Here is a 12,121-nt window from a genome sequence, read left to right as displayed (position 1 = left end):
ACTAATCGGAATGTGTACGAGTTTAGAAGTATAAATTATGGTCAGTGGGAAGAATTATAAGAAGTCTCTCAAAAGATGCAATAATTTCAGTATCTTTTAATGTAATTTCACTTAATCACGACCTAATATTGTTGATATCATTCACTAGCCAGCTTTCACAACGTGCAATTCTAATATATAGCGACCTAAGGAATAGCTAAAACCATATTTCTTTTTCTGCAAAACAATTTTATTCTAAACCATGCAATAATACGTAAGTGCGTAACATACAAACAAAAAATAAAAACGAGTAACGTGTAAAAAATGAACATATATATTTCCTCAATAACAAGCAAATTAAACTATTTCCACTACCAACAAACAGAAGCAGTTTGAAGGAAAGAATGGAAGTTAAAATGGAGTTAAGACATTATTATATAGGATGCTACTTTGTTTTAGCCCCAGATTTTCGAAACATTTTGTTCTGCTTGAACATCTTGACTTGCTAAATTTAACAAGCTAATTTTATCCACGGTCATTGAACTTTTGTGTTTGTTACCCAAAAGTCATTTTTCTTTTTTTTTGTTACGTAAAAGTCATTCAACTTTGTGTTTATTACACAAAAGTCACTTTTCTTTCTTTTGTTACACAAAAATCATTTTACTTTGCTCTAATCATCACAAAAGTCACATTTTTACTTGAAAAGTCTATTATGCCCCTGATATTATTTAAACCTTCATATTTATGTAATACCTTCTATATTATATACTATATAATATATTTTTAACTATGTATTTTATTTATAAATAAAATAACTTAATATTATTTTATTTATTATTTTTATAATATATTCGTATATTTAATTTTTTCTTAACGTTAATTTTCAAAATATATTAGTAGCATTATTAAATTTGTCAGTAACTTTAATATATATTAGTAGAGAAATAAATCGCCAAGTACATTTCCGTGAGAAAATTCGCAGGTAAACAAACAAAGAAAATGAGGAACAAATCATATGTTAATCTGAAGGAAAATCCCTAGGTACTACATGCAAAATTTAGCTGGGGATATTTTTTGGGAATTTACCTGGGCAATTGGTTATTTGGAAAATTACACTACTAGAAATTCGGAAAAACTGTCCAAACAAATCGACCAAAGTTGGTTGGTAATGGCCAATAACTGTCCAAAACGCGACCATTAACGTGTGATCGGCATTTTGAAGGTCGGAAGGGCATACAGACCAAAGTTGGTCGGTAATTTCCGATTAACTTTGGTCGGTCCTTTAAATTTAAAAAAAAAAAGAATTGCTGAAAAAAAGTTATTTTTTAACGCTACTAATATATCTTGAAAATTATAGTTATGTAAAAAATTAAATATACGAATATATTATAAAAATAATAAATAAAATAATATTAAGTTACTTTATTTATAAATCAAATACCTAGGTAAAAATATATTATATAGTATATAATATAGAAGGTATTACATAAATATGAAGGTTTAAAATATCAAGGGCATAATAGACTTTTCAAGTAAAAATGTGACTTTTGTGATAATTAGAGCAAAGTAAAATAATTTTTGTGTAACAAAAGAAAGAAAAATGAATTTTGTGTAATGAACACAAAATTGAATGATTTTTACTTAACAAAACAAAAAAACCTGACTTTTAAGTAACAAACACAAAAGTTCAATGGTCATGGAAAAAATTATCTCAAATTTAACTCTTCTCAAACTTCAATCCAGCAACAAATGGTTCGTCATATTCTTTTATCAATCTCCTAGCCCTGGCTTAACTCATCATCACTGGTGGATCTAATCGGATCTTGTCTAGCCTATTTACGTACATCTGTATAAACTTGATGGGTCAGTTGCTAAGTCAACAATAGATTTAAGCTCATCCCATTTCCCATCACTAAACAACTCCTCCTCCTCACCATTACTTGTGTTCCAAAAGCTTGAGCTGGATGATGTGAATGGATGTTGTTGATAGAAATGAGGGTTTCTTTCATCCATTAAATTGTCATCACCATTATTGTTTTCTTGTTGAAATGACATTTGTTTAAAGTTGGTGGAGTGGTCACCACTGTTTTCAGATTCAAGGCTACATGCTTTAGGACTTGCATCCCCAAAGCTTAGTGAAACTAAGGGATATTTCCCTTCTGGTGTGTATCTCCTGTAATTGGAGGTCCTCTTGAATATTCTACATAGTGTCCAAACTTCCTGCAATTAAGATTTATTAGCTATTAATACTGTCACACCTCCTTTTTGCGCGCCCGCCCCGAAGGGTAAGATGCGCGAGGGGAGTTTTTCCAATTTAAGTGACAATATTCGAAATGTGATTATTTATTTAATTCAGAGTCGCCACTTGGGAAAGGTTTGACTTTTGGTGTCCCAAGTCACCGGTTTATCTTGAATCCCAAATCGAGGAAATTTTCGACTTTTCCAAATGAAGTCTGCGAACCAGAAATTCTAAGTAAGGAATTCTGTTGACCCGAGGGAAGGTGTTAGGCACCCTCGAATCCCGTGATTCTAGCACGGTCACTTAAATTGTTATAATGGCTAAATATCTGATTTAAATACATGTTATGACTTACGTGCTTTTATTAAGTTTAAACCGCTTTTATTATTATCATTTATTTTTATAGAATTGCAACGTAGTGAAAATGCATCTCGAACCACGTCACAATCAATGCACCCGTGATCGTCAACACATTTTGACTCCGTTGAGATTTGGATTTGGGTCGCATCAATGTGCACCCGAATTTAAGAATGTAATTCAATTAAGCCGCGCCTAAAAGGCCTAACGCGTTATGATCTTTGGGAAAGGCCATGAAATACACTAAACGGCCTGTCCCGAATTCTAAATATTTATTATGTTTAGTTATTGAGGGCCCCGCAATTGGCATTTTTATTTGGCGAGGCTCATCTCATTATTTTAGAAAAGGATATCCTGAAGCGACTACATTTCTATTACATTTGTCTCTAAAAATAAAAAGAGAAAGATACCAAACTTACTTGTTTAAACGACTAACATACTAAATCTTGACTATGTGGGACGAGTCCAGATTTTGCTTGATTACCTAATTGGTTGCTTATGAGGTGAGAATTATTTCATGCCTTGTCTTCAAAGAGTGAATAAGCTTTGTTAATTTGATAAGGGAGATTGTAAGCAAACAAATAACACATACTAAATTTAACATTAAACAAACCTTAAGTTTGAATTTCAAAATTAACTTATTTAGGATTGATAAATGAAATCGGCTATTTATTAAGAAAAACTACTATTAATTAGATTCGAAAAATGCCTATTAGTTTTCCTCAAAAGTCATCGCATTATTTCGAAACAATGAATCTATATTGAAGCCCATATCGAACCTATATAGGAACAAGTAATCTAACAAAAAGGGTTGGCATACATTATCACCCTGTTATTGTAACGCTACATGAGAATTAGCTTGGGGTACACTTATCTTGAAATTAAATGGAACCGAATGTAACAGATTTGATAGTTCAGAGATCTAGACAAAATACGTACGGATGCTTGCTATGATTCTATGTTATAATGTCATAACTAAAACAAAAACCTAATGGTTGTATGCATTAAAACACGTCCGATCTAACAAATAAATGCTATCTAGTAGTTCGTCTCAAATCAGAATGTATGTTAACCCTTACAGAGTATTTGTAGTTTGAAATTAAACAAGTACATGCCAAACTAACATTCGACCTATTTTGAAGACAAGTATTGTAAAGTAAAAAAAAATGTTCAGTTCTTTATTTCTGCTTCAAACTTCAAACTTTCAACCAACAAGGTTTCAGGAGTGTGTACCTGGGAATGCTTATAATCGAAGAAGAAAGGAAGTCAGTAGAATGACAATGGCAACAGAGACAGCAACAGTAACAGCAGGTAACAAATAGAATAACTCCCAGTGCAGGGTACAGTTATAGCCGATGGAAAAATGACAGAAAAACAGCAGCAAACAATGCAGTAGAAACAAAACTCCAAGACAGATCAAATCCAGGAGAAACAAACAATGTGAATCCATCAATGAACTCAGCTGATACTTGAAAGAAAACAGAGTTGATTGAACAGGTTAAACGAACTGAGAAATCACACAAACAAGGAAGAAACAGTTGCTGATTTTCTATATATCCCTTCCCCCTATCTCCTTTCTTTTCAAAATCCAATATCAGTCTTCAGTTTTGAAATTATACTTGAGTTATCAGAAAGAAACCTTTTCCAGTTTTTTACTGTTTTTTCCAGAACTCAACCCTCCTGAAAATGTTCCCTCTCAATTCACTCTGTTATTATCAATGTCTGTCTGTGTGTGTGTATTCTTGCTCTCCCCCCCTTTACTGATGGAAGTCCTTCCCTTTTATAAGCCTTAACATCAGCCCTTTAACAGCCTGTTAGACCAAAAGAACACCCCTCCCATGTGCTATCTTCTTTTCAGTTTCCACTTAGCTATTTAAGTATTAACCCCCTCATCACATTCCCTGGCAGACTTACTCTTTTAAACGAGGTTTAATACTTCTTAAACTAAAGCAGGGTAATGGGCAGCAGAATATATCTGACAGCATATGCTGTCAAACTATTTTTAAATCAAAAAGCCCTTTATGCAGGAACCAGGCTGTGCACAAATGCACCTGTGGTGCCCAAATGCACATGTTGTGCACAAGTGCACATGCCCTCCAATTCAGAACTGTAACTAAACAAAACATTTCTTTTACATTTCTGATTCAAATTAACAACTATAAGTAACCAAACTCAGTTCCTAATTGATTCAAGCAAATGCTTAGTAGAAGTAAGTCGATTTGTTATTGTTCGGACAGCTGAAACTAATTGACGACATATGTCGACTCGACTATACTAGTTATAACACATACAACCGAAACCAAAATCAGACATTTAACAGTATCGAACACATGATTCGAATTGTACCGACTAAGCAAAATTGTACTCGAGGAATCAGTTGGTCAGTTCAAATTTGAAAATCAGCTAATTGCACAACACATACATACATACGCATTATCAGAACAACTAGAAGAAGGACTCAATCAAACGCAGAGGTTCAGGCAAGGTGGACAGGACACAGTTGGTAAAATTCGAAACACAAATTTCACAAAACATGAACAACCTTTTAAACAATCACATGGACTAAAACAAATAAAGAAAAGAAAGCAAAACTCACCTTAAACCCCGAAAAATCAAAAACCTTAGCTTGGACTCGAACAGACCTTTCTTAAGGCTGAACGGACTTTAATCGAAGTGTTTCTCATATGAGAAACACTTCGATTAAGGTCCATTAGACCTTAATCTCTTGGTTTAAACGAGATACGGACCAGTGACGAGGAACCCTAAGGTTCCAAAAATTAGATCCGGGATTCATGCTTCCCTGGTCAGATTCGGACCAAACCAAGCATGGTTTGGTCACGAGGGGGGTCTGGGGAGTGTCTGGTGTGAAGTTGAGGCCGATTGGTGTAAATCAGGTTCCGACTCGAATCTTCAAATGAAGATTCGAGACGGTGGGAGGGGATTTGAGCTAAGTGGTTAACAGATTCATGTTCAGGATGGCAAGTGGGTTCTATGGTGTTAAGGGTAGGGTCACCGGCGTCCATGCCGCCGGCTTTCATGGTGAAGGTATACAGGGGCGGCTAGGGTTTGGAGGGCTGGGGTCTGGTGAAGACGACCCAAGGCAGGGGAGGTTTGGATTAGGGGGCGGGGTGAAGGGTTGTAGGTTTATATAGTTAGTGGATAGGTGGATCCTGGCCGTTGGATGAGACATGATGAAGGGCCAGGATCCTTCGACTAACAGGGAACGGCGTCGTTTCAAAGGTAAAGGGTTGAGGTCGGTCCGGGTGAGACGGGTCGGGTCTGTTAGTGGGTTCGGGGTGAGAGATCTTGGCCGTTGATCTTTCAGAGATCAACGGCTCAGATCAGCCTGGATTAAAACGACGTCGTTTGGACGTTCTTGAAGTAGGCTGGTCACGGACCGGGCAAGCACGGGTTTTGGGCTGAGTTTGTTTGGGCCAATTCGTTTAAAATTGGACTGGCCCAAGTCCGAGAATTTTTTTTTCTTTTATTATTATTTTTATTTTCTTCTTTATTTTAAAAACAAATCCTAAGTAAATCAAATTAAAATTAAATAAACACTTAATACAATTATTTGCACACACAAATTAAAATATTTAACAGGTAAAATCAAACAAAACAAAAATCACGGACGAAGACGCATGTTTATGATTTTCTATTTAACAACTGGATTGCGGTTCAAATTACGCATGACACGTACATTTTGTATTTTATTTTAATAAAAATAAAATGGGTAAAAATTATAAATAATTAACAAAGTGCCATGTAAAATCCAAAAATTGTACAACACGACCATTTGTTATTATTTTTATTTCTTTTGGAGCGATTGTCGCGTAAAACAAAAATCACGTGCTCACAGCTGCCCCTCTTTGTTCGGAAACACGAAGAATTTTCGTACAAAGATAAAGTGAGCGGATATAAGCGATTTTTGCCTATGGACTACTCCGTGTGAAGCATGTTTTGAAAGTTTTGACCGAATCTTGCTTCAGAGATTTCCTACATATCCCGTGCTAAACAGGAATCAGGTCAATGTAGTTCGGGAAGTTTCGGTAGCTGGGACTACCATGGGACTGCAATGCTTGCTGTTACTGCTGTTGCTGTAGTCACCACTGCTTTACTGACCGCCTTATTACAACCAAAGAAAAATTGAAACTGAACTTAAATACTTATATGCATGTCAACTGCTAGTTACAAGATCCCTATCTATGATTCTTTTGCGACTTGATCATGGGTCTTAGCTGATTTTGCTTGGAGACTTCGATCCGAATCTTGATGCTTGCGAGTTGTAGGTGCTTGATTATTCTCTGGGATGCTGAGTGAGGCGTGACTGGCAGAGTTTTGAATCTTAATCCAATGTTGGAGTCGATCCGCATTCCATTTAACTCCGATATCTCGGGACATCTTCTTTTTGTCTTTTTTTTTGATTCTGAGTTGAGACTCACTTCGTGGGTCGTTTCGATCCGTGTGGCTCGAGGTTAGACCTGCGGGAGAAAAACAAACAAACGAACGAAATTTTCTGCCCCAGTTTCACTAGGAAAATTTCGTGAATTATTAGCCAGGAAGTTCATAAAATTGATGAAAGAGGATATGCATGCTCAGTTCAGGGTTGGGGCCCTAATACCGACTAGCTGGGGAGAAGTTTGGTTTTAGAGTTGAAACTCTAATACTGACCAACTGGGGGAAAGTTCAGTTTAGGGTTTAAAACCCTAATGCTGATTAAGAGGAAAAGTTCAGTTTAGGGTTTAAAACCCTGATGCTGACTAAAGGAAAAATTCAGTTTAGGGTTTAAAACCCTAATGCTGACTGCGTGGAAAAGCTCAGTTTAGGGTTTAAAACCCTAATGCTGGCTGAATGGAAAAAAGTTCAGTTTAGGGTTTAAAACCCTAATGCTGGCTGAATGGAAAAAAGTTCAGTTTAGGGTTTAAAACCCTAATGCTGACTAAAGGAAAAATTCAGTTTAGGGTTTAAAACCCTAATGCTGATTGCATGGAAAAGCTCAGTTTAGGGTTTAAAACCCTAATGCTGGCTGAATGGAAAAAAGTTCAGTTTAGGGTTTAAAACCCTAATGCTGACTAAAGGACAAATTCAGTTTAGGGTTTAAAACCCTAATGCTGATTGCATAGAAAAGCTTAGTTTAGGGTTTAAAACCCTAATGCTGGCTGAAAGGGAAAAAAGTTCAGTTTAGGGTTTAAAACCCTAATGCTGTTTAAAGAAAAAAGGCCAGTTTAGGGTTTAAAACCCTAATGCTGACTGCATGGAAAAGCTCAGTTTAGGGTTTAAAACCCTAATGCTGGCTGAATGGAAAAAAGTTCAGTTTAGGGTTTAAAACCCTAATGCTGATTAAAGGAAAAGGGTCAGTTTAGGGTTTAAAACCCTAATGCTGACTGCATGGAAAAGCTCAGTTTAGGGTTTAAAACCCTAATGCTGGCTGAAAGGAAAAAAGTTCAGTTTAGGGTTTAAAACCCTAATGCTGACTAAAGGAAAAATTCAGTTTAGGGTTTAAAACCCTAATGCTGATTGCATGGAAAAGCTCAGTTTAGGGTTTAAAACCCTAATGCTGGCTGAATGGAAAAAAGTTCAGTTTAGGGTTTAAAACCCTAATGCTGACTAAAGGAAAAATTCAGTTTAGGATTTAAAACCCTAATGATGATTAAAAGGAAAATTCAGTTTATGGTTTAAAACCCTAATGCTGATTGGCTGGGGACAAAGTTCGAGAATACTAAGCGACCTCTTTTTTTTTTTGAATTTTCTTGTTTTAGTAGAAGATAAAAGGGGGTTTCGTGGAAACTTACCTTTCGAGTGAATTCCTTATTACCAAAATATTTCTTGTACCCATGTACCTTCTTCTTTGGGCGACACCTGCTTCTTGCACGGTTGTCTTGGATTACACCTGTTTCAACTTTTCAGACAAAGAACAATTGTTAGTTCGGAAATGACGGTCGGTTTGGTGACCTTGATCGTTCCCGATTGCTTTGTTGCGTCTTCCTTTCTGTTGCGAAGTCCCGCCATTGATTTGATTCATATGCCGAAACCCTTTAGACCGCTCAGGCTTGTATTTCCAGATTCTGTGATGATTTGCCTCGTAAGGCTCTTTTTCCTTTTCTCTTTTTTTTTGTGTCCCGTTTTTCTTGGAGGTTCTCAACGGGGATTTTATTGGAGGTATTCTGTGGGGATTTGTACAAAGGAAACCCTATGGGGGAATATTTACAAAGTGGATTCTTTGTGTGGATTTTTGTACAATGTGGCATGCTGGGGATTTGTTTCGAAGCGGGCTTTCTAGGCTTGGTTGGGGTAAGCTTGTTGGGGAATTTTTACAAAGGGACTCGCTGGGGATGTGCTGGGGAAATTCCAACGGGGATTTTTTTTTATATTGGGGAGACTTTGTGGGGGATTGTACAAAGAGAGACTCTGTGGGGATTCGTCCGAAGGCGGACTTGCTGGGGGAAATTTCTCTTTTTCCTCTTTACTTTGAACGCCATCAAACATCATGATTCATCAGGCTTGGACAAACGTACACGAAACGGGGTGTTTTCCTTCATGAAACGGAATTCCGTGAAAACAAACCTGCCACCTGCCCTTTCCGGTGTATCCTGAACTTGGGGTTAAACATAAAAGAGATTTGAAGAAAAACAAAGAAAAGATAAAAAGAATTTCAGAAAAGGAGTGCCCCCTTCGGGACGAGAAAGACTTATCTGAGGAAGATAATGCTGGCTTTAAATGACATGACATGCTCTTTGGACTGGACGCCTGACTTTTCATGAGCTTGCGTTTCCCTCAACCAGAACGGATCTGTGATTCCAAACCTGGTGGAACTTTGCCGAAACCTCCTTGGGTGGGGTCACTCTTTCGGCCAACAGCGCCCTTTGCGGGTTTTCGCCGGCTGACCTCTCTCATTTCTCTTCCTGTCATCGCTTGATAGCACTCTTTGTGAGTTTTTACTAAACAAGCTCTCTCATTTTGGTTTCTCTACTCCCGTCGCCTCGTGGTGCCCGAAGGTTTTCACCGACGAGACTCTCTCATTTTATCTCTCTCAATTCAGAGTGTGCCGGTCTCCATTTGTGACGCTTATTGGTTTCCCACTATCTTTGGTAATTGATCTGAAGGCTTGTGCTTGGTAAAGAGAGGTAGATGATACTAACTTCTAAACTGCTCGACGTGCCCCGGTTTCAATTTCAGGGTGAATGGGATTTTATTGTTGGTGTGACTGAACCTCAGGGAGAGGCTGCCTACGTATCCTTTCGGAATCAAGTCAAACGTAGTTCAGGCCTCAATCAATGTTTTTTTTAAACGGCTCAAAGGTTTGTAGAGAGAATTGGGCAGTGTTTGGGGGTAGTGGGGAATAAAACCTTCGTCATTTTCAAACGTGTTAGGACCACCGGAGTATAATTTAGACGTAGTATCTCTTGACTGCATCTGCATTTACTGCTGTTTCGGGGTCATTTCCCTCGATATCACCTAAATACAACGCTCCTCTTGGCAATATCTTCCTTACGATGTATGGGCCTTTCCAATTTGGAGCAAACTTCCCTTTGGCTTCCTCATGATGCGGCAGAATACGCCTCAGTACCAGCTGACCTACTTCGAAATTCCTGGGTCGGACTTTCTTGTTGTAAGCACGAGCCATCCTTCGTTGGTACAACTGCCCGTGACAAACCGCAGCCATTCGCTTTTCATCGATCAAAGTCAACTTCTCTAACCGAGTCTTGACCCATTCGCTGTCTTCGATTTCTGCTTCAACAATGGTTCGAAGAGAAGGGATCTCTACCTCTGCCGGTATTACAGCCTCGGTCCCATAAACCAAAAGATAAGGAGTTGCTCCTACTGACGTGCGTACCGTAGTGCGATACCCCAACAATGCAAAGGGTAACCGCTCATGCCACTGTCGGGAACTTTGGATCGTTTTCCTCAAAATCTTCTTGATGTTTTTGTTCGCCGCTTCCACAGCACCATTGGCTTTTGGCCGATAAGGAGTAGAATTCCTATGCATTATTTTGAATTGCTCGCATACATCTCCCATCAAGTGACTGTTCAAGTTTGCTGCGTTATCTGTAATGATAGTTGCAGGAATACCGAAACGACAAATAAGATTTGAGTGTACAAAATCCACTACAACCTTTTTAGTGACCGACTTGAGAGTGACAGCCTCTACCCATTTTGTGAAGTAGTCTATGGCGACCAGTATAAACCTGTGTCCATTCGAAGCCTTTGGTTCGATTGGTCCAATGACGTCCATGCCCCAGGCGACAAATGGCCAGGGTGCAGACATGGGATGCAGCTCCGTGGGAGGTGCATGAATCAAATCACCGTGCACCTGACACTGATGACACTTCCGAACGAAGCTAAAGCAATCATTTTCCATGGTCATCCAGTAATAACCTGCTTGAAGGATTTTCTTTGCTAAAACATACCCGTTCATATGAGGTCCGCACACACCTGCGTGTACTTCGTGCATGTTCTTTCTTGCAGCCTCGATATCGACACATCTTAGAAGATTGAGGTCCGGGGTACTTTTATACAACAATTCACCGCTCAGAAAGAAACCACTTGCATGTCGCCTAATGGTCCTCTTTTGATCTCCAGTAGCATGCTCGGGGTATTCTTGCGTTTTCAAGAACCTCTTGATGTCATGGTACCAAGGCTGCGTATTTGATCCCGCCTCGATTACATTGCAGTAACCGTGTCTTTCCCTGATTTGGATTTCCAAAGGATCGACGTGGGCGTTGCCCGGGTAGGGTAGCATTGAAGCCAGAGTAGCAAGTGCATCTGCCAGTTCATTGTGACACCTCGGGATATACCTGAACTCTATTGATGTAAAGCGCTTGCCAAGGTCCTCCACATGCTGTCGGTAAGGGATAAGTTTGGCATCCCGAGTTTCCCATTCGCCTTGGGCTTGCCGGATAATCAGGTCAGAATCTCCCATAATCAGTAAGTCTTCGACATCCTGATCGATTGCCATATGCATGCCCATGATGAAGGCTTCATATTCAGCTGTATTATTTGTGCAAAAGAAACAAAGTCTAGCTGTGGCGGGATAATGCTGACCGGAAGGCGAGATCAAAATTGCCCCAATTCCTACACCTTTGGCATTCACGGCTCCATCAAAGAACATCTTCCAAACATGAGCGTCCTCTGAGACCACCTCTACGGCGTTTACTTCTTCATCTGGAAAGTAGGTACTCAATGGCTGGTATTCCTCATCGACCGGATTTTCGGCCAAATGATCTGCTAGCGCCTGGGCTTTCATTGCCGTGCGAGTGACATAGACTATGTCGAATTCCGTAAGCAAGATTTGCCATTTAGCCAGTCTCCCAGTAGGCATTGGTTTCTGAAATATATACTTCAAAGGATCCAACCTGCTTATGAGGAACGTAGTGTGGGCTTGGAGATAATGTCTCAGCTTTTGAGCAACCCATGTGAGAGCGCAACATGTCCTTTCCAACAGAGTGTATTTGGCCTCGTAGCAGGCGAATTTCTTGCTCAAATAGTAGATTGCTTGCTCCTTCTTTCCGGTTACGTCGTGTTGCCCGAGGACGCAACCGAAAGAGTTCT

General features: G+C 38.9%; 1 protein-coding gene across 1 annotated transcript in view; it reads right to left on the bottom strand.

Moving 5' to 3' along the window:
* Window positions 1-1,815: 1,815 nt before the first annotated feature.
* Window positions 1,816-12,121, bottom strand: part of LOC107802047 (transcription factor JUNGBRUNNEN 1-like) — a 33,578-nt gene continuing 23,272 nt past the window's right edge. Inside the window, exon 3 of the mRNA XM_075224399.1 lies at window positions 1,816-2,199. Coding sequence (XP_075080500.1) covers window positions 1,816-2,199 — 384 coding nt within the window. The remainder of the gene's footprint in view (window positions 2,200-12,121) is intronic.

Source organism: Nicotiana tabacum, chromosome 11 (assembly GCF_000715075.1).
Source record: "Nicotiana tabacum cultivar K326 chromosome 11, ASM71507v2, whole genome shotgun sequence".
Classification (NCBI taxonomy): Eukaryota; Viridiplantae; Streptophyta; class Magnoliopsida; order Solanales; family Solanaceae; genus Nicotiana; species Nicotiana tabacum.
This window is presented reverse-complemented; position numbering and strand designations above follow the sequence as displayed.